This window comes from Amia ocellicauda, chromosome 23 (assembly GCF_036373705.1).
Source record: "Amia ocellicauda isolate fAmiCal2 chromosome 23, fAmiCal2.hap1, whole genome shotgun sequence".
NCBI lineage: Eukaryota > Metazoa > Chordata > Actinopteri > Amiiformes > Amiidae > Amia > Amia ocellicauda.
This window is the reverse complement of record NC_089872.1, coordinates 16079010-16100201: the sequence shown is the minus strand read 5'-3', so window position 1 is coordinate 16100201 and position 21192 is coordinate 16079010. Positions and strand designations below refer to the sequence as shown.

The 21192-nt window shown below is 40.8% G+C and overlaps 3 protein-coding genes across 7 annotated transcripts; 2 read left to right on the top strand and 1 right to left on the bottom strand.

Moving 5' to 3' along the window:
• Positions 1 to 919: 919 nt before the first annotated feature.
• On the top strand, positions 920 to 8500 carry znf451 (zinc finger protein 451). 4 transcript variants are annotated; one of them, XM_066696832.1, is made up of 12 exons: positions 920 to 1047; positions 1956 to 2026; positions 2495 to 2578; positions 2861 to 2974; positions 3632 to 3740; positions 3978 to 4128; positions 4427 to 4553; positions 5021 to 5180; positions 5553 to 5700; positions 5919 to 7402; positions 7565 to 7636; positions 7849 to 8500. In XM_066696832.1, exons 2-12 carry the CDS (start codon positions 1973 to 1975, stop codon positions 7887 to 7889), a joined length of 2544 nt encoding a protein of 847 aa, XP_066552929.1. In that variant the 5' UTR covers positions 920 to 1047; positions 1956 to 1972; the 3' UTR covers positions 7890 to 8500. The 4 variants fall into 4 exon arrangements, with proteins under 4 accessions (XP_066552929.1, XP_066552927.1, XP_066552928.1 ...); XM_066696830.1 differs by having other exon boundaries at positions 2852 to 2974; XM_066696831.1 differs by having other exon boundaries at positions 2473 to 2578; positions 2852 to 2974.
• A 493-nt stretch (positions 8501 to 8993) lies between these two features.
• On the top strand, positions 8994 to 10983 carry bag2 (BCL2 associated athanogene 2). Its single transcript, XM_066696651.1, has 3 exons — positions 8994 to 9321; positions 9983 to 10092; positions 10173 to 10983. Exons 1-3 carry the CDS (start codon positions 9197 to 9199, stop codon positions 10565 to 10567), a joined length of 630 nt encoding a protein of 209 aa, XP_066552748.1. The 5' UTR covers positions 8994 to 9196; the 3' UTR covers positions 10568 to 10983.
• Positions 10984 to 11236: 253 nt separating this feature from the next.
• rab23 (RAB23, member RAS oncogene family) lies at positions 11237 to 20169 on the bottom strand. 2 transcript variants are annotated; one of them, XM_066696749.1, is made up of 8 exons: positions 19780 to 20169; positions 18273 to 18375; positions 17161 to 17400; positions 15607 to 15692; positions 15054 to 15210; positions 14739 to 14821; positions 14299 to 14391; positions 11237 to 14099 (listed from the first exon to the last, which is right to left on the bottom strand). In XM_066696749.1, the coding sequence occupies exons 3-8, from the start codon at positions 17313 to 17315 to the stop codon at positions 13960 to 13962; spliced, it is 714 nt and encodes a 237-aa protein (XP_066552846.1). In that variant the 5' UTR covers positions 17316 to 17400; positions 18273 to 18375; positions 19780 to 20169; the 3' UTR covers positions 11237 to 13959. The 2 variants fall into 2 exon arrangements, with proteins under 2 accessions (XP_066552846.1, XP_066552845.1); XM_066696748.1 differs by lacking the exon at positions 18273 to 18375.
• Between the last annotated feature and the right edge of the window lie 1023 nt (positions 20170 to 21192).

The following is a 21192-nucleotide window of genomic DNA, read 5'->3' as shown; positions in this document are numbered from 1 at the left end:
TGGAGCTCAATGCAGGCAAATCCTTTAGTTAAACTGCTTCGGTCTGGACCTAATGGGGCAGAGATTCACCTTTCAGTAGGACAATGACCCCAAACACACAGCCAAAATGACATTACAGTGGATTAAAAGAAAGCAAGTGAATGTCCTAGAGTGGCCCAGTCTATCCCCATCCAACTTGATAGAGCTTGAACAATTTGGTCAAAATGAAAGGATGAATATTGGACAATCCAGATGTGCAAACCATGTAGAGACCCCCCAAAAGACTCACTGCTGCCAAAGGTGGTTCTGCCAAGTATTGACTCTGGGGGTGAATAATTCTCTAACCAAGACATTTCACAATAATAACAACACCTTACCCCTTCACAGGTTGTGTAAATCAAAGGGAAACAAAATCCAATTGAAATGCATTAAAATGTCAGAAATTGTAACACAACAAAATGTGAAAAAGTCCAAGAACATTGAATACTTCCTATAGACAATGTGACCAGAAAATTACAAATGGGAGGAATAAATACCATACAGACTAAAACAAAATGCAAACACGACCATGTTTGATCATACACGATCAAAACATGTCATATAAGAGTATAAAAAACTATACATCACAAGAAGGTGTCAAAAGGTCTTTCAAAAAGTGTGAGAATGTGGGTGCCATTCTATATGTATATATTTAGCTTGAAAACTCAAACTGTTTTACCTCTGATCTGATTATTCAAATTACTAATTAAAGTAAGTACCTGAGATCTCGGTCGGAGTAAAAAATCAACAGGGCATTGCTGAACTATTGGTCTAAAACACATCCTCCATTTATTTATCCACCATTTTCCAAACTCACCCTGGGATTTGATAGGACTACAAGGCGTGCGGCGGAAGAACAACATTTCCCAGAAGTCTGTGTTTCAGACGTTATCACGTTGAAAAGGCGCAGCGCACGGATTCCCGCGTCGGGTCATGTGGATGTAAGTGTGGTCAGGGAAAGGTGGCGGTTTATTATTATTTTCAGTTTTGGTTTATTTGTGTGTGTCCAAAACGCAAGATCTTTTCAAGGTAAGAGTTTGTTTCGTAATCGCAATGCCATGCACGGTCAGGTGTTGTGTGTCTTCAGAAAGCAGGCCTTTGCGCGATCAAGTTTGTTATGGGTGTTTTGGCCAGCGTTACATAAACTGTGAATGTGTATTTACTGTTATATTAATAATAACCAGTTTCAGCATGTACTTACGATGGTAACTAGCATGTTTCTCAATCTTATAATCTTATAATTAAAATGCATCCATACCGCACCAGATTGGCACGATCAGCGTTATTCCGTACAAACGCGGTTGCAGACATACTTGAACAATAATACGTAAACTAGGGTGACTTTTAAGCTCTGGGTATAAATCTATTATGGTCCCTTTATTTAGATTGTTATGAAAATATGCGCTATGGAAGGATCATATATAAATGTGTTTTCTCAGATATTTGTGTTCGTTGCATCATTTTACATTGTTGCAATGATTGCCTAATAAATGAGGTTTTCTGTTTAGGACGCATGGTGTATAAACTGGTAGATGTAGATTGGTTCATGGTTACAAGGAGGCTTTATCTGTGGTTAAAGGGAGCCCTTGAGGACAGGAGCTGTGGTTGTATGCTTCAGTTCTGTTGTCCAAGGATGATTACGTCATTATCCTAAATGAACAAGGAGCCTGGTCCATTTGCAGCAGGCAAAGTGTTTCCTGGTTTAGCTTTTTTGGGGGGGGGGGGGTGGGGTGGCAATGTATTTTGAACGATTATTTACATGCACATTTCCAATGAGAGATGCCTGTAGTAGCACAATTTCCCCTGCATTGTATCCCAGTATTGGTGCGATAAATAAACCCCAGTTATTAAAACTGTACTGTAATAATGCATAGCTACACATTCTCCTGCTTAAGTAATTTCCATCATGTATATGCAACTGTCCTTCATTTTCTCAGGTTCATGGTGTTTGGTGATGTCGGCACCAGCTTTGCAAGGGGACTCTGATGATGAAGTGGAGTTTATTTCAGTAAGTCATAGCTAAAGTAAATCTGTTGTGAGAGTTATGTACAGCAGATCTGTCTACAGCTACCCCAGTAAAAGCATCTTGCACTGTGTTTTACACTTTGGTAGAATTATTGCATGAAATGTGTGTATTTTGTAACTGTACATCACCCTGGTTAAGGGCATCTGCTAAGAAATAATATATCAACTATGTGTGGCATATCATTCTGGGAATCCTCATTTGATTTAATTGCCAGATCTAGTAACCGCTCACCCAGCCTTTTACGTTGGTGTGCCTGAGTTTTATCTGTCTATGAGTTTTATGTTTTACTTGGCCTTTTGGACTTCAAATGTGATATTCTTGGTGTTATAACTTGACATTAAATCACAATATTTCTTATTCTACTATAGATGTAACATACCTTAAAAAGTATTGCTGTCTGTGTACAATTTAGTATTGATCCAGGTAAGATGTGCCTGTGCTTCTCTGCAGGAGGGTCCTCTCAGGCCAGTACTGGAATGTATTGATTTGCTCAGTGACGGAGAGGATGAGGGAAACCCATCTGCTCAGAAAACGGTGAGTAATAATGTCCCATGCACTAGGTCAGCATTTCTGCATGGGGGACTTGATCTAGTTTTGAGTCCAAAGCTCAAACCACTGCTCCATACTGTGCCTTGATAGTTTTAAGCCAAACATTGTGTTCAAGTAATCAATGCAGGATGATTGGCTTTTCTGCCAATTTTTAGGTAGGGTAAATCTGAAATAATATAATGACACGGCACAGCAGAGTTTGAGGGATGTAGTGATGGATGTTGGTCTCACGTTATGTCCATGTGTGCATATTGTAAGAAAATAAAGAATGAAGACCGTGTTGACAGACAGAAGGCGAAAGTTGAATCGACACTGGATCGACTGGCTCGCCATGTAGCTGTAGAGAGAAGTGAGCGCGAGCAGAAGTGCAAAGCCTTCAAGGTTTGTTGTAAATGTTATCATTTGTGCTGGCTGGCTGAGAATTATTTATCAGTTGTCATTCTGCACTTCTAACAATGCCGCAGTAAGCTGCATGGTTTAAAAAAATAAAATAAAATAATGCTTTTCTGCAGGTTGATTGATCATTAAAGTGACATTTGTAAAAGAGTATTTTTTTTTTTAAAGGGACACCTCTACTAGTATAGCTATTGCATTATTCCTCATACCAACAAAGAACATCAGATACTTTGCCTTGAGGATCTTTTCGATATACATATTTGAATCTTGAGTGATTAGATTACATTGTAACCATATGGACTGCCAAGCAGCATTTCACAAAACCACATTGTTCCCAATAAATAAATAAAACAAAGTGTGCGCCAGATTTGATGTGTGGAGAAGCTTCCTGATTTAAGCTCCTTTCCTCAGAATCTTTTTAAATGAAACATAATTGGAACAAAATGGCAGAATATTTTTTTTGAAGTTGAAATTGAGTTAAACGAATGTCCAAATGCAATAAATATAGAACCAGGGTAATTTCAAAAGTATGAAATGTAATGTTGGGACATGTTAATCGTAAACCAAACTATGTCCTGAATGAACTTGCAGACCATCTCTCTGTGGTTGTATATTGTCAACTCCTGGTCTCTGTGATTTCAGGAGAAGGTGGACTCTCAGCAGGCACATGGCCTCCAGGAACTGGAATTCAATCAAGGAAATTGTAACAATGCTGCCAAGCGCTGTGTGGACGAGTGGCTGAAAATGCCTGGTACTGTTCTTCACACTTCTGACAAAATGGGACTTTAGAGGTTTATCGGCTGCATACGTGTGCTAAACAAACCGCATGGTCACTGGTAGAGTTTAGAAAGCTTCCAAAAAGATCTGCATATCTTTGTATATTGATTGGAAAAGGTCCATATTAATTCTTCTTTTAGATCACTTATTTAAAAATTATATTGTTTCTGAAGTTCTAGATATTGAATAGCCTTTTATCTCTCGATGGCAGGACTAAAACCTGGTGCTTTAAACTGGAAATCCAAATTCGCTCAGAGGGCCCTACCACTGTCCTCTCCTTGTGTCAAGCAAATCAATTGTCCCATCATGAACTGCAACAGAATGTTTGACAATGGACCTCTACTCATGGGTCACCTTAAGAGGTAAAGTATTCAATACATTTTGAAGGGGATGCATTTTGTTTCTTTTGGGCATTGGAAACATTTTTGAATTTGTTTTGGATGCCATTTCTTTGCGTGCAGAAGAGTCATTGAGCAAAGTTTTTATTTTGCATTTACCCTGATCTTTTCCCTGTACTGTGTTTAAATTCACACTTCTTACCACCAGCTGAGAGATGTAGAGGAGTGTGTTATATAGGACAGGTCTTCTAAATGCCTGTTTGTATATTTCACGCATGGAGAATTGTTTCATATGAACCTTTGTTCTGGCTGCTTGGTTTAGGTTTGACCATTCTCCGTGTGATCCCACCGTGACACTCAAGGGAAGTCCTCACATCTCCTTTGCCTGCATTGCTTGCTGTCGGCGATACCCATCGGAGAAGCAGTACAAGGAGCATCTGTTAGCTAAGGTAACAAATGGATACTCGAACTGATGCATATAAGTTGAAGCACTAACTTTATAATTGGTATTAAGCAGAGATTTAATCGAATCAAGAATGTCTGTTCCATTAATTGGAATAATTTTGGGGGGGATGGGTGGTCCGCGGGACAAAAGAGTTTGAGAAACACTGCTGTGGTGAAATAAACAAAATAATCTTGTAATGACTGGTGTTTATGTTATCTGAGGAATGCTCTACAGTAGAGGGCAGTGTTTAACACTTAATTCCTGCTAAATCTTGCCTTTGATGAGGTAGGATTCTGCGTAGGGCCTAAAACCAAAAATAAATCCTGGTGCATCCGCCCAAATATCCTGAAACGGCGCCAGAAAGCGTTATATTGATTCAGATAATAATAAAAGTTGTCGAGAAATGTCACCAATGGATGATGTCATTTTGAGTGTTTTCTCTAACTCCCATTTCCCGCCCCGCCCTCCTAGACCTCGTCTCCTGATGCCGAGGGCCACGTCAGCACACTGTCTGCGCAGAGCGTCCAGTGCTTTGCCTGTCCTTCCTGTTACCTCCTTTTCAACATAAGGGACGAATGTTTGCAGCACATGTCCGCCAAAAATCATTTCGCCCATTCTATCAGACTCAGCGGTGTGTACGCCGTGACTTCGCCCATCACACTGGAAACGTGTACACGCCTTCATTCACGTTTTAAATCCAAATCCACATTGAGACTCGTATACTGTTCCCCAGTACTAGTGATCAGTAATTAATTAAACATGGCATTTGGTAATTAGTACCGTATACTGTTTTCAAATGTACTGCATAAATGTCCTTATGTTCTAGGAGGGTGAAAAAAGAAAAGTACTTTGTATTAGTGATAGTTATCCATCAATAATACTAAATTCTCTATCTCGTTCTGTAAAAGGTGGAACATTTTCTTGCTAGACTTGCTTTAAAAATATATAGTAATTTGCTTGGATTAACTGTTGTACCTAACGTTATTATTTTTCTTTTTTTAAGATAAGAACGATGTACCAGCTCCACTTCCTATTCCATTGTACGCAAAGAATCTGCTCATAGCTCTGTGCAAAAATGTGGCTTTCTCAATTAAATGCACAGCTTGCAAGAAGGTTTTGAGCTCACATATGGAGGTGACTGCACATTTTAAGTAAGTATGTTTATAATTGGTTTTGTATTAATAGGAAACTTTATATATTCATGCTGTCGGTAATCTGTGGCCAAGCCTTTCCTGAAGCATCTTAAACCTCTTCTGCCAAAGAAGCTTAGAAGATGTGTTGTCCAGGACAGTTGAACTGATTTTAAATTTATAATCTGTGTATCCATCTGAACCCAAACCTTGGCTTACGTGTTGTCTCACATTAACAGGGCCCATTGCCGGAATGCTGGTCCATTGGCTGAAGCGGAGAAAACTGTGGCCCAGGTTGTGGAGGTGCTCAAGCTCAAAGGATATTGTTCTGTGTGCTGTAAGATATTCCGGAACGACTGTAAAATCGTACAGCACGAGCAGTTGACTTTACACAGGGTTGAGATCATCTCCACCATGGAAAAGGCCATCTTGCACTTCTGCAACTTCTTTGAAAATAACAAAAATCCGCACAAGACCGAGGCTTGGTTTAGAGAGCCCAGAAGCACGTTGCTCAAGAGGCCTCCGGCCGAGGAGAGCGAGAACAACCGTCCCGACGCCTCCAGAGCCAAACGGCAGAGAGTGGCGACGTCTTCGAGTGCGGGGTCCGTATCGGAGGACCCCGGCCGAGAGGAAGCAACTGGATCGCAGCTGAAATCCACCACGACGGCCTGGTTCTGTGAGTGTGGCCAGCGTTTCAGTGTGGAGAGTGCGGCCGAGAGGCACATCACGGCGGTTAACCAGATATTTTGCAGGTGCTGTGTGTGTGGGAAGCAGACCTCGGAGGGGTCGGTCATGGGGTTACACATGAGCCGCTTCCACGGCGGGGCCCACCTCAACAACTACGCGTTCTGGTGTCAAAAGTGCAAGATCCAGATGCCTCGGAAACAGGACATCATGTCTCACGTGAGTGACTGCCACAGTGGCCACACGTACTACAATGAGAGGAAGTGGTGGGAGGAGAAATCCACTCCCCAGTCCAGCTCCATCGTGGAAACCGCAGGCGTGGAGGAGAAGGAGGAGCCTCGTGGGCGATGGATGTGCAGGATGTGCGAGGATCTCTTTTCTTCTGAAACCCTGGCATACGCTCACTGCAAAGAGATTAAGATCCATAGTTTCCAGAAGTACATTTGTGGTGACTGTAAGCAGAAGTTCTTGAAGGTGGACACCTTGCGCCATCACATCAAAGATGTGCACAAGGGACAGCTGGACGTCAAATACTTCTGTGGTCTTTGTGACAGCATGGAATATGACACGGAGGAGGAATTCCAGGTTCACTACCAGTCCTACCACAGCAAAGACTATGTCGTCATGAAGGCCTCACCCGAAGAGAGACCGGCACGGGACGTCCGGACCTGTCCCTGCCGGAGTTCCAGCAAATCCAAGCGGAAGGCGGTGTTTGACCAATGCGTCGCTGCTCTGTTTGAAAAAGGCAAGGTGAAGTACAGCTGCCGCAGATGTCACGTGACGCAGGACACTGCCGAAGAGATGCAAGCCCATATTGATGAGACTCACAAACCATGCGGTTCCAAAAAAAAGACAAATTATTCTAAGGTGAGATGTCTATGCTGCATGAAGTTGTTTACAGGACCCTTTGACTTCCATCTGCACTATCACTCAAAGCATTGCCATCTTGAGCCTTGTGTTTCTGGACCACATAGAGCAGAGGCCCCACTGTCCACTCCAGAGAAGGCGAATGGATCGGGAGTTCCTGCTGAAGCAAACGGTACCTTAAACCTCCTACCTAATTATTGTAGACTAGTTGGATCTCAAAAATATATTGTGTAAATTCTGGACTTCTGCACGCCTGGGGGGTGTGGGGGTCTTTTAAGGTGTTTTCTCATTTTCAAGCCTGGCTTTTCAGTTGGTTTGTTTGCTCTTCCTGTAGAGCTTGAAGACCTGAAGCGTGCGGTGGCTCTGAGCTTACAAGAGGCAAATGAGGTGATGGAGAGTAACAGAGGTGCGTGACGACTTCTTAATCTTCAATTTCAAATGAATGTTTACTAGTTCTTATTTGATGGATGGCTAGCATGCTACTCTCTACCTGGATCTACACCACTTTTATCTAAAAAAAAAATAACGTTGGCTAATTATTCAATTGCCACTTCTTCCAATCCTAGTCATTTTGTTTTTTAATCGTCATCTCATTTTTTTTCCTTCCTGTTTTTGCAGAAATTGAGGAAATTCTCCAAAGAAGCCTTGAGGAATTCTGATTGGAGAGAACAGCCTTTCCTATTGTTCAGTGCTTTGCATTCCTGAAACATGTATGCGAATGTTAAAATATGTATACATCTATATATGAGATCTTGGACGTAATAAATAAGTGAAAACGGTTGTTTTTTTTGGTTTAAATGTCTATGTTCAGATATTATGTTTTTCAATGTCTTTTAAGTTTTTCCCATTTTAAGGAACATTTCAAAGTATGTATTTGAATAAGGCATTCCAGTAATACACAGATGCTTTGCAGAAAGACTGGGGGTAGGGGTTTAATGCATGCCTGTACCTCCATCTGTAATACCGTCACCGAATAACTTCAGTACAACTGCCTGAGCAAAGATTTGTATGTCCAATTGTACTGTAAATAAACGAATGCGGTTGATCATGCTAAAATTGTAACTGGTTTTACTGCAGAAGACTGCTCGAATGATACTGATAAAATAAAACGATGGCAGGCTCTGGAAATGTGAGATGAAATGCATCCATTGTCGTTTTTTAACCGATGTGTAACAGACGGGCCCATGCCAATCAGTTCTGTTGTTTGTTTGGTTTCTTTTAACACGCTTGTTGCTGAGAGAAGTATACTAATAAAGAATTTGCAAAAATGCGAGTGGATTTTTCATTGCTCACAAACACCCTACCATTGTCTCATGTATCGCTTACGCTTTAATACCAGTCTAAGATAAAACCTTTTATTTGTGTGTAAAGTCTTAGTTTTAGATTGGAATTCACTTTAGTTTCACTTGGATTAAAGTCACTATTAGACCTAAAGGTTTGAGTTTACATTAAAAGTCCCAGTTTCTAGCTGAAGATGGGTTTTTTAATAAGTAATCTAATGTGATTAAACTATTTTCCCCACATAGTTCGTGCATATTGTGCACCACACCCCCCACACACACTCAATATACCTGTCTGTATGTGTTAGTATGTGATAAGGCATAGTCGATTTTGCAGATAAACTGTCCCCTAACAGTGATATCTAATGTAGGGGGTGGGGGATTAAATCATGAAAACCCAATGAGCAAAATCGAAATTGTGCATTAGTAGTAGAAAGGCTAGTTCTTGTAGTAATACTAGTCAGCAGAAAATCCCAGGCTTTGGCAGGAAAGCTGTCCTCCGCATTGCTGCAGGGGTGCGCCGGCCAATGGTGCCCGGAGTGTCAGCGGACACCCCGGGGAGCCGCAGCCCATGTTTGGAGATGTTGAGACGGGGGCGCTGCCTTCAGGGAAACCGCTAGAACCGCTGAGAGAGGGAGGGAGAGAGAGAGAGGGGCTGCTTGCACCGGGACTGTGTCTTAAGAAACATGGCTCAGGCGAAAATCCAGGCGAAAATGAATGAAAGCGACAGGAGCAGCAAATTCAGCAGATCGGTGTCGATGGCTGATCGCTCGGGCCGCTTGCTGGAGAATTTGGACCAGCTGGAGATCAGGTGAGACTACAGCCTGGGGAAGAGAAAAGTTACTGGACTGAATCAGTCATTTGTAAAGGGATATTGGGGAAGGTGCAACTGCTTTTACTGTTACAAGATTGCACTTGAAAAGAACCGTTTGCAATGGGACGCTGTTTTTGCGGAACGGTTTGCATTTTGGATCGGGCTGTTCTAAATATAGCGCCTTTGGGTTGGTGTGTGACGGGCCTTTTTTGTGACACACGTCAGGTTAGGGTCTTTGCAGAGGTGGAGAAAAACAACTACACAACAGCTTCAATCACGTTTTGTTTTTCTCCAGCGCACTGCAATGTAACACATGCCATAGTCATTTTGAACATGGGTGTTATTTCACAGTACCGTTAGAGCTAACATCAGCAAGTTAGAGTGGCTTTTAAATGTGCCTCTGTGTCATTTTGAAGTTATTTGCTACACAGAACATTTAACAGCCAATAGTGTGTACAATTTTTTGGGGGGAATACATGTTTTTAACTTGTAGATGATCATATATTAATCACCCACTGCATGTTTTCTGTACTATGCCATTTGCTTTAATATACCACCAAGTATAAAATGATATGGATATAAGCTACTGCCATATTCCATTATGTGAAGACTAATTTGATGGACTTATTGTATTGAATTATTGATCCGTTTCTGTAAGGGTGGAAGCTTTACGAGAGACAGCCACTGCAATGGAGCAGGAGAAGGAGAATTTGCTGGAAATGATTCAGTCGATTCAGAGCAGCCAGGAGATGAGGTCTATCAGCGATGGTAAGGACGCAGGACATGTCCACTTCTGCCCCCTAGAGTGTGCTTTTCCGAAAAGACTTTAACTCTTCTCCCATTTCCAGGAGAACGGGAGGAACTGCTGCTGACCGCAAACCGGCTGCTCGGTCGCACCCTGACCGTCGAGGTCTGCGTGGAAACGATCCGCAACCCCCAGCAGCAGGAGGCTCTGACCAAGGCCACCTCCCAGATCGACGAGATCGCCTCGAGTGTCCTGGACAACCTGGAGGAGGCCAGGAAGCGGCTGCTGGCGCTCCACGCCGCCTGCATCTCCGAGGCGCCGCCCGGCCCAGTCGATCAGAAATTCCAGGCCATAGTGATCAGCTGCGCCTTGGAGGACCAGAAGAAGATCAAGAGGAGGCTGGAGACGTTGATTAGGAACGTAGACAACACGGGGAAAACCATCAGGATTATGGATCAGCGAAAAATAGAAGAGCACCACAGCTCCAATGGCAACTAGGGCTTTCCACGGTACAGAAATCAGTGCTATTGAATCATCTGGTAAGGTGCAAGACCTTAACAGAAGACTTAGCTGCAAATGTAAAACTCTTCTTATGACGGTGTCTTTACATTCCATTGAAATCACAGAAAGGAGCAACACAAAGAACCTCAAACCCCAGATGAGCTTATATTTGGAAACTTAGAAACCACGGGATATCACGGGGAAATGAGACAATTTCCAAAGTCAGTGCCAAACATAATAGCTTTCCAAGTCCGAGCCCTCATCCATCACGTGAGGACTGCAATGACAGATGTTCAAGTAATCATTTAAAGCGCTATGCAAATGATCAGAACGAGAACAAGGATTTGTATTTTCAAAAGCTGAATGGGATTCTCTTCTCCGATAAAAATAAATAAATCAGTTAGTTGTGCTAATGCCTTTTTTCTTTTTCATAATAGATTTGGTTTTCCACAGTGGATTCTCTCAAGTTGATCTTTTTGGTAAGCTTACGGGATTACAGGCTCTTGGGAAGGGGGTCCTGAAAATGGCCAAGTTTAACTAAAAACTAAATTATATATATTTTTTAATAATTTGTTGCAAAATCTAAAGATCCTCATTGAACAAGTGAATTATTTGTTCCACAAATAGAATAGATCAAAATCAAATAAATGACGGGAAAGAACCGTATATCCATTAATCTTTTATTAATGTCTTACATGACCATCATACAGACTGATGATACAAAATAAAATAAGGCGGCTGATGTGTGGTCATCTGGGTGGCACAGCTGGCTGCTGGATACATGTTTGCAGGTTTATGAACTTAAATAAAAATAAAAAAAACATAAAAACAAAGCAGCAAAAGAAATCAAGTGAGATACTCAGTCACTCTCAACACATAGACCAATAAATCATTCCCAAAACAGAGGTGACTAACAGAGCACTTAGAGTTATCTGAAGGAGAAAGTTTTACATTCAGTCAAGAACTACACGGTTAGAATTAAAACATCGGTGTTTATCGGAGAATAAAAATGTCCTTGTTCAAATCCATGAACTGTGGGTTAAAGTGCCTGGAAGGAATAGGTACAAGATGTCGCTCACAGTCACAGCAAAAGCAGGACTATATACAATATGTTTTGCAAATGCAAGCGTTGTAAGAAAGTTAGTGTATTTGAACCATTAAATACAAAAAAAGTCAGATCCATGGAACCAAAAAAAAAATTAATTACGAGATCAAATATTCTTGTGGTGATGTCAGACTCGGGAGTTTTAATGGGCAGATTACCAATATGTGATCTTTATATGATGTAGTTCAAAAACGAACAAAAAAAAAAAAAACTCCATAAGAATGAGATTACTCCGTTATTACAAACACTGAAGATTAAAAACCGTACGGGAGAACGAGGTCATCATCACATTTAGAAACTGTACAGCATCAATGCATTAAAGACGTTTTTATGCACTTCCTTTAGATTCAATCAAGAGTATTACATTTGTCTAGGTAGTGTCTGGACAATCACAATAAAAAGCAGAGCTAGTAAGTCTACTAACTGAACTTCACTACATTCCCAAGGCTCTTTCAGATCCCTAATAAAGACTTGTCTGTTCTCATTATGACAGATACACCACTGATGACTGCCAAGAAACCCTTTTTCTGCCCCCACATTTTTGTCTCAGTGAAGTGGTACTAATTAGATTAATTCTTTAGGAACCTGAATGTTCCCTTTACAAAATAAAAAGAGGCATTATGGGTATCAGGTACAAAGACTGCAACAGACTGTAACAGGTTTCAAAAATTGAGCTTCTAGTCCCCTGTGGCCCAGCATTAGAAAACACCAGGTTCTCTGGCAATAACTATTCTTTGACCTTTCGGCACACTTGGTTCTGCCATTCAACCGAACACTACAGTTTTGCAGAAGCTCGACTGTAAATGTATCCACAGGAGCCAAGACTCATTCAAGTGAACATTTTCTTGCTAGTGTACAGACTTTGACATAATCCAGAAAAAGCAGATTTGTCTTTCATGCTGTACCTCTTAAACAATGCACGACTATATAGAGCCATGACCTGAACATGTAGGAATAGAAATAAAAGCAACATGAAGAACTAACTGAATAATATAGAAAGATTTAGAGCTGCGGCACTTAACATGCATTTCTAGCTCTGTTCCGTGTGTGTTGTCAAGGATTACACCTATAGGAGTTCAGGTTTAAATACTTATTTTTGGTAACCGTACCTCAAAAACATTACTAAATCAAAAACAAAAATGATAGCACTGAACAAAATAATAAAATACTGCAAAATGTAAACATATTCAATTGCAATTATAATACAATTAAATTAAAAGGAAATAAAAGGCATGTGCATTTGGAACATACAAACTTGGGATTTAAACTGCTAATTTACTATTGAATGGATGTGAAACCTGCATAAAAGCTTTACAGGTTTAAAATCCAGCGAAATTAAAATGATGCAATTAGTGTTCACAGACTTTCTTCACACAATGCTTATTTTCTGATAATGTCTTGTATTGAATTTAGATTTAAAGGAGATGTATATATTTAAGCTGTAACAATTTCTCTTTAAAATAGGTTATTTTTGTTGCCCTCTACATAGTCGTTATTTGAAAAACATATTACAAGAGAAAAATCTGATTATACACTATGAATTTCCAGCATGACTACAGCTAAAATATTACAAGAATATAGGAGAACTGCCTGAATAATTGCTGCAGACTGTAGTTTGTCCAGAGCGATAGAAAGCAATACAATTATTATTTTTTTGGCACTATGTTCTTTCTAAAGTTTCATTTTAGGCTGCAAGGTATCTGCCTACATTCAAGAAGCAACGTCAATTTGTATAAAAATATCCTCAAGAAAACTCCACAATATTAGATTCGACATGCTGGGGCATGTTAAAGAAAGGTAGAGGGAAAAAATAAAATAAAATTAGTACCAAAGTCTGTATCTCTCACAATACAAACATATTGCACAGATGGACAGTAAAATGCACAAACGGTAATTTGTTAATATCGCATACAGGTATATAAATAAGCATATGGATTTATTCATCTACAAAGTCTCGTTAGTCAGTCTGTTATACATGGTGCTGCGCAGGTATCTTATACCCCTTTAAAATACTCCTATTTCATATCAATTATGGAATGTTGAACATCATAAAAATATAGAAATGTGCATTCCATTATCACCGACTATGGACAATGGTACATCTATGGTAGCTGGCATACATGTCACAGCCGCCAGGGGGGAGTAGGGGGTTAATTTTAAACGGACGTGTCTTGCAACAATAAAATCCATTCCCCCCCAAAGGCAGTCTGATTTCCTATTATCAAAGGCTGCGTCTAAACGGCCTCCCGCTGTCGAGTGTAGTGGCGGCATCCAGAGACATCTCCTACAGAACGCTGCAGCCGCTGAACGGACTTTTGCCCTTCTTGGTCCTCTGTTTATTCGGCCGGAGACTGATGACATCTCTGCCGTTAAGATTGCTAGAGTTCTGTCCAGAGTGGCTTCCGCCGGCAGTGTTAAAAACTCCTGTGAGGACAGAAGAGATTCATTTACACTTTCACATTCAGGAGCCGAGTTCCTAGGCTATATAGTGACTGAGATGTAATTTATATCTTGTCCTCCAGAAGTAGTATAAAACCTATGAAATCAAAGATCGGCTACATAAAGAATCAAACATGCAAAAAGGGTGACGAAGACACCTATTCTGAATACTCTAGATACTCACCGATTTTATTGCTAGTCGTATGTACTACTTCTGGCTCCTCCGCCGTTTGTTGCTTGAGTCTCTGGAGGTATTTGTCTGCCAGGTACTTAAACACTGAAAGAAAATGAAATGGTGAGACACAAATGAGGAGCACGTTGATTGCTCGATCATCTTGTTCTATTGATTTTTAGATTTGTTTTCTTGATTTTTATATGTAATTGTTCTGTTCTTTTGATTATACTTGGGTTGGGGATTTTTAGCCCCATCTGTCTGTCTCTATCTGTCCGTATTTTTCCCCTTCTTTCTTGCTGAATGTACTTTTGACCAGTTCATCAAAGGTTTCTGAAAAGTTTACCCGTGCTGAACCGACTCACAGGTATAGGGAACGTATCCTGCGGTGCACGAAACCACACAAACGTTACAGATCACAGGTTGGCATTTGACGGCACGATCCTGCTTACCTTCGTTGACATTGAGGTCTTCTTTGACAGAAGCGCGATAGAATCTCAACTTCAGTTTCTTTGCTAGGCCCTCTGCCTCCTCACTGAGCGTCAAACAGGAAAAAAGGTGGAAGAGAAATGTATGAATTTCTAAATTAAAGGAAAACCTGTTGTATGATTACGTTCTCAATTCCCTATCAGGAAAACATCTGGCATGAATAATAAAATACAAAATAGTTTTACTATAGGCTCAAAGTAGTTTTATTTTCTAGTCACAATTCAAAGGGAATGCATTTCTCTTTCACCCCATACACGCCCACATGGGTCATTTCTTACTTTTTTATCATGGTGTCATCCAAGAGATCGATTTTATTCTGCACCAGGACAGTGGGGATGTCTCCCACTTCAGCTTCCACCTTCTCTCTCCAGCTGCCAATGGCTTCAAAGGATTCTCTGTCCGTGGTGGAGAAGACCAGCACACAAGCCTGCGCGCCTGCAATTCACACAAAGCGAACACTCATTTCTGCTAAACACATTCAAATAAAATCGCAAACAAATGTAAGAAACGGCCAGTGCAGGAGATACAATTCATTAATTGGAAAATGTTTGTTGGTAATGTGAGTTTACTGCTGTCACTGTACTGCTTTTAAAAGCCCATGGTTATCTACACCTTTCACAAAACAGCCCTGCTTTTCACGAGACAGCATGTGAAAGTCATTGTAGACCAACAGGTGTTGTCTGCCAAATATTATCCCATGTTCTTACAGATCTTTAAACGCCCATTCATGCATGCGATGTCCAGATCACAAAACACAGAAGACGGTGAGTGTGTCAGTGTGGTCTAACAGAAGTTCTGTGTGATACGATCGTGCAGTTATATTTTACCCACCCCTGTAGTAAGCCTTGGTGATGGCATCAAACTCCTCCTGGCCGGCCGTGTCCCACAGCATCAGTCTGACGTCTTCCTCGTTCACCCTGCATGCACCAAGACACCCTGGTGACTCACATGCTGAACCGCGTGTTCAAAACCTTGAGCGATGTTCATTAATTCACTTCGTTTGCACATGCAATCCGTTACAACTGATCAAGTTCATCTTAATTAAAGAGCTCCATGCTTTGTGCCGGCCTAATGAAGGCCTTCCCGAGCTCTGCGCATCAACACTTTACTAAATGGTCTCAGAGGACTAGAAAATAGGGCGAGAGAAAAAACTGAAACTGCAAAATAAAAACGCCTTTTAAATTCTGCAGTTAACTTTACAAAAAGGGTTTCCCATTGCTCTGTGGTTAGAGACACAGGTGGTTTGATCCAATAGACAAGGATTGAAAAGTCACCACAATGTGCATTCCTAATGTTTTAGTGATGGGTTTTGATGTAGTACACATCCTTTTCTTTAGTCATTTAAGGTGCAGTTGATCGTTAACCCATCTCTACTAGCAGAGGGGTTTCACTACACAGGAAAAAAGAAAAACTCCATATTTAGGACAAACATTATAAAAAGAAAAGTTAGCAAAACAAAATATATATATACGTGAACACATCTGGGTTTGCAATGCTTAAGTGCAGGTAATTTAAAGCTCATTACGAGTCCTACTCAGTTGGTTTTAAAAGTTTGGTTTTAAGAACGTTTTTTAAATCCGATTTCCTTTGGGCTTTTCAATTTTCTTCATTTAATAAAGTAGTTTCTTGTGTTAAAGCAAGTAATTTTTCTTCTGCATTTCCTGGTGGTAACCGTGTTTCCTCTTCTAATTCAGTTTTCTGCACCATTTGGACACACTACAGTCATTTTTGTCCAGTGCTGGTTTTGGAGTTTCTTTGCACAGAGTTTCACAAATGTTTAGTGATATTTCCAGATGATCTCTTAGTTCCCTTCTGTTTTTTTCCTAGATGTACGGACATCTGTTTGGCATGAGGTTTCTTTCAGTCAAGTCAATGACACGGCAGTATATCAGTTTCAGTGCAGTTCTCATTTATAGCAAATCAGTTTTTAAAACTAGACTTTTGGACGAGCGAGCACTAGGCCCACACAAAAGCAGGAGGCCTACTTATGTTTTAAAGAATCTTCAAATTAAGGTGCAATATCTTGTCACTGTTGAAATTAAACAAACAAATTAAGTGCAGTTGTAGGGCTAAAGATGACATTTAAGATCGTCCAGGCTGAATGGAAAAGGTCAGACATGAAAGGCTTCTTCCCGTTTAGGTTGGCGATACATCTAGACAGACATCTGCAGCTGCGAGCAAACATTTAAAGATCGAAGGTGGAGACACATTATGTTTTTTCTTTTGTCTTTTAAAATGAAAGAAAGAACAGACAAAAAACACATCCTCTTTCCCAAAACAAACATTAAATATATAATTTTAAAAGACAAAAGCTGTGGTAAAAAAAAAAAAAATCCTGATTTGACCCTTACTTTACTGATTTTAGCTCGAGGGAGACATACTTACTGAATCTGCCGTTCAAGAAAGTCCACTCCGATAGTCTTTTTATAATCTCGGGTGAAGATGCCCTTGCAGTAGCGCTGGATCATGCTGGACTTCCCCACGGCTCCATTTCCTACCACCACCACCTTGATGGCCACTTCCATGTCCTCCTCCAACATGACTGCGTCGGGCAGAGCGCTCCTCACAGCGGGCAGCACGGCTCGGTCTGGGCAGGGTGGACTTCCACAACTACTTGAGTACTACCTGAAACATGGTTCAAATGAAATACGCAATACTGCACTGATCAGAAACGTAAAATACAATCAAAAGTGACTTAAAAAGAAATGTGCCGACCAGTAATAAATACATTTCCAATAGTCCGGTTCTATCAAATATCAGCTGCTGTAGGATGATCCAGGACTTATTTTGAGAGTTTCCTGGCAACTGGTGTTCACTTAGCTTTCAATTATAATATCGTTTGAGCTCTATAATATCAGGTCTCCTCTACTTTATCAGGATGAGGCACCAGGTTTCTGCCTACATTACCAGTTACTGCCAGAACAAGTCATCTCCGCAGAACAACATTAACTCATCACTCTTGGAGGGCCGGGAGAAACACCAGATTGAGTTTCTTTTACACAACTGGCATATGATTAGTGCAAGTACACAGTATCAGAGGGCACTTTCAGTCAGTATCTCCTAGACCAACGATCGAGTTTAAAAGCCTTCCACCTGCATACGTGTTGCTTTTTTAACCTGCAGTTTTAAGAAGTATGGAGAGTGTGGATCAAATTTAACATCAAAGTCTGATTCAGAGATTTAGAATAACTACTTTTATTATTACAGAGGCAGGAGAAGTTCTACCGTTAGATTATTAATTGTTAAAATCAGCTGGTGCTCATTCATTTGACAGCCCCATAGGGATCTCTGCTTAGGTGGCCAGTAAACCCATGCAGAGACTGCCGGAGCTGGAGCTTTTATAACAGATAGAAAGGCTGTGCTTCTGTAAACTTTATTAATACTAACTAACAAAACAATTAAAGTTATAGACAGTAGGGAATCTATGATGAAATAGGACTGGGTTACAGTAGGCAATGCAGTTTCCGTGCTGTAATAATGGTAACCAAATACAGTACCTGCTACAGTGTACAAAACAGTCACTCTTGTCTAACTGCAGTATGAAGACAGATCAACGGCATCCTTTCTGAGTGAGAACATCCGGCACGCATGTCTGTACAACTAAGGCAATAACAACATAATACTCAATGCAATTTCCTGAATATGCAGAACACTATGGTGCTTTACTCTGATCTCATTTCAAAAACAATTCAATTTCCATTCAATGTTTCAAAGCTGGATATATAGCAATGTTGGTGATTGGGGGGGGGGGGGGGATTCATGAAAGCACACCGCTGAGGTGTTCCGACACGTTTAATTTCCACATTTTTTGGGGCAGCTATATTAAACTTCCAGGCTCCAAACTCCAAACAAATACGTGGCACACACCACACTGGCAAAGGTCCAAACCACTTGCCTAAACACATCACTAATCCTTATACAGCACAGACCTGTTTTACACACACTGAACCAAGACTGCTTTAATCATAATGAAATGTCTCATTATCTGTCACTCAAGGTTCAAAACCTGAATAATAAAATCAAAAGGAGCACATTCTGCAACACGTTTATGCATTATCTTCATAGTTGGTGGTGGTGAGTGCCCGATCCCATGCTTGCCAGATTAGGGATCTCAAGTTTTCAATAAATAACATAATTAGAAAAATAATGGTTATTCATTACATTATAAAATGTATCCATTTAATTTGGAGGATATTTGCTCATATCAGGTGATTACTGGTAAAGCCGAGTTTCCAATAATTACAATAGTTCCAATAAGAGAAAACTAGCATAAGGCCACGACGACTGTAGAATGTTTTAATTCTACTGTACATGTTCCAAATGTTTAATTAATCCATTCATTAATTCCTGCCACTCTTAGTAAAAAGAAGCAGGTGTGGGGGAAGATTTGTCTAACTTTGTAAAGCACTGCTTTCTCTTGCAGACACAAAGATTCATTATCATTCCAGGCAGAGCTCACATGAAGACAACTCAAGTCCTGGGAACACAAAGCTACTTCAAGAACAGGGGATTCAAACTTATTTCTCCAAGACTAGGAGTCTTGTTTTCAGACAGGTTGGCTGGACAGAAAAAAAAACGTTGATCTGCAATTGCACAAAGATAAACCTCTCTATTTGTATTATTATTATTATTATTATTATTATTATTATTATGCATAAATATCACTTTATAGCTAAGTATGTGCAGACACAGAAAAACGACTCATCCAATGTGATGCTGTGGATGTAACTCTGGCTTGGAAATCATTAAATCCACACTTGGCCCAGGATAGGGTTTCAGGTGGAGACAACATGTGTTGAAATGACGTCAGAGAGCATCATTATTATTCAGTGCTGAATCGTGGCAGAACTAATTGACCGCAGCAACACCCTGTGGAGCCCCTATTGACACTTGTGCCAGTATTTAAAAGCACAGAAAATAATCAAATGCAACTGATCGATATGCTCTAATGATACACTCAAGTTGGGAGGGGTACATAACAAGCAGCACAGTAGTGTCACTCACCTGCATCCAGTTGCTAACATGTCTGTGGCAGCTGAAAACCTGTTTTTCTCCAGTAAATGGCGATGTAAGAAATTCTAAAAAACGACTCGCATTAAATGTATCCCCATTAATGATTAGGATTATTTCCCCACAGCGGCCTTAACAAGTCTATTCCTCCCTCTTCCTAAGGCGGTAGAAAGCTGCTACCACAATAGCGTAAATCATGAAAACTAGCCGCTCACAAAACACTGCGAGAGAAGGCAGATATGCTGGACCAGAATCGGTGTCTCTCGCCGTTGCAATGAAATCTCGTCCTCCGTCGGACAGGCTGTGAAAGCGCTGTTAATGTCTGTGCGCTGTCTGCTCTCTCCCGGGCAGCCCTCTCTCTCCCCACACGGTTGCTATAAACGCTCTGAGTTTCCGGCGGTAAACAGGGCAAACGGGAAGTGACGTACACCCGAGTCCCCACTCCTCAGCGCTTCCTTGAATCTAGCCAATCAAATTGCCAAAAAGAGGAGTCCGCTTTCAGCCAATCACGCTTGAGAGCCTCCGAGGATCCGCCTCCCAACGCCTTGCCGCTTTCAAAGAGCAGAGTTTCAATGCTGACAATGTGCTTCAATATATCACACATTTGATATTAGTGCAAGCAATTTCAGATCTGCTCGATACAATCTAGTTTTGCTTTCACAGACAGGTATGACAGAAATGCTTAATTGATTGACCTGGGGTATTCACAAAGATCTGAGGTATTGCAGTAGGTCTACTCTATATGTAATGTGCACAGCTTCACTGAATTACATGGGGCACACTCAGACCTTTCAGTGTAAGTGGCAGGTGATTCTGTACAGGAAAATAAAACAACCATTAGTCACATTTCAATGATATGAAATGAAGTAGTTCAAATGTGCTTCACCAGAACTAGGGCAATAAAACCAGAGCCCTTCAGGACAGGCTGGTGGTTCTGCTATTGGATAACAAGCACTTGCAGAAATGACTCCACACTGGCTTTATTTTGCAACTGTTTAATTTTCACTGAACTGCTAGTTGAAACTAAGTAAGAACAGTACATGGCAATATTTTGGATGCATTATATTTGGAGTGAGAGAAGCCATGACATGGACCTCATTGGCTATTGCTTGGCATGGCCTGATTGATTGTCAGTTTCTAAATTTAATTCACTTTATTACAGAATTCCAAAATAATGCATGTTGCTGTAACACCAGACTATGGACTAGGAGAGTGAACCCATGTGCAGATGCATGGAGGGACAAAGACAAGGGCAGGAACAGGTGAGGGGCCCAGTGCCAGCAAACAGCATCAAGAAGGGGATCCAGGAGACCTGGTCAAAGTCACAAACAAAAGGTCAGTACACACGCACAAGTTGTAGAGCAGGAAATCCAAAAGACAGGTCAAACAGGGAGGCACAGATCAAAA

What these genes read in the sequence shown, in the direction of transcription:
- znf451 (XM_066696830.1), top strand. Translation starts at nt 1,973, where the DNA reads ATGTCGGCACCAGCTTTGCAAGGGGACTCTGATGATGAAGTGGAGTTT. An exon ending in AGAAGTGCAAAGCCTTCAAG is followed by an intron (nt 2,975 to 3,631) that starts GTTTGTTGTAAA and finishes CTGTGATTTCAG; the next exon opens with GAGAAGGTGGACTCTCAGCA. An exon ending in CGAGTGGCTGAAAATGCCTG is followed by an intron (nt 3,741 to 3,977) that starts GTACTGTTCTTC and finishes TCTCGATGGCAG; the next exon opens with GACTAAAACCTGGTGCTTTA.
- bag2 (XM_066696651.1), top strand. Translation starts at nt 9,197, where the DNA reads ATGGCTCAGGCGAAAATCCAGGCGAAAATGAATGAAAGCGACAGGAGC. An exon ending in TTGGACCAGCTGGAGATCAG is followed by an intron (nt 9,322 to 9,982) that starts GTGAGACTACAG and finishes CGTTTCTGTAAG; the next exon opens with GGTGGAAGCTTTACGAGAGA. An exon ending in GATGAGGTCTATCAGCGATG is followed by an intron (nt 10,093 to 10,172) that starts GTAAGGACGCAG and finishes TCCCATTTCCAG; the next exon opens with GAGAACGGGAGGAACTGCTG.
- rab23 (XM_066696749.1), bottom strand. Translation starts at nt 17,315, where the DNA reads ATGTTGGAGGAGGACATGGAAGTGGCCATCAAGGTGGTGGTGGTAGGA. An exon ending in TTTCTTGAACGGCAGATTCA is followed by an intron (nt 15,693 to 17,160) that starts GTAAGTATGTCT and finishes TGGTGCATGCAG; the next exon opens with GGTGAACGAGGAAGACGTCA. An exon ending in CACCAAGGCTTACTACAGGG is followed by an intron (nt 15,211 to 15,606) that starts GTGGGTAAAATA and finishes TGTGAATTGCAG; the next exon opens with GCGCGCAGGCTTGTGTGCTG.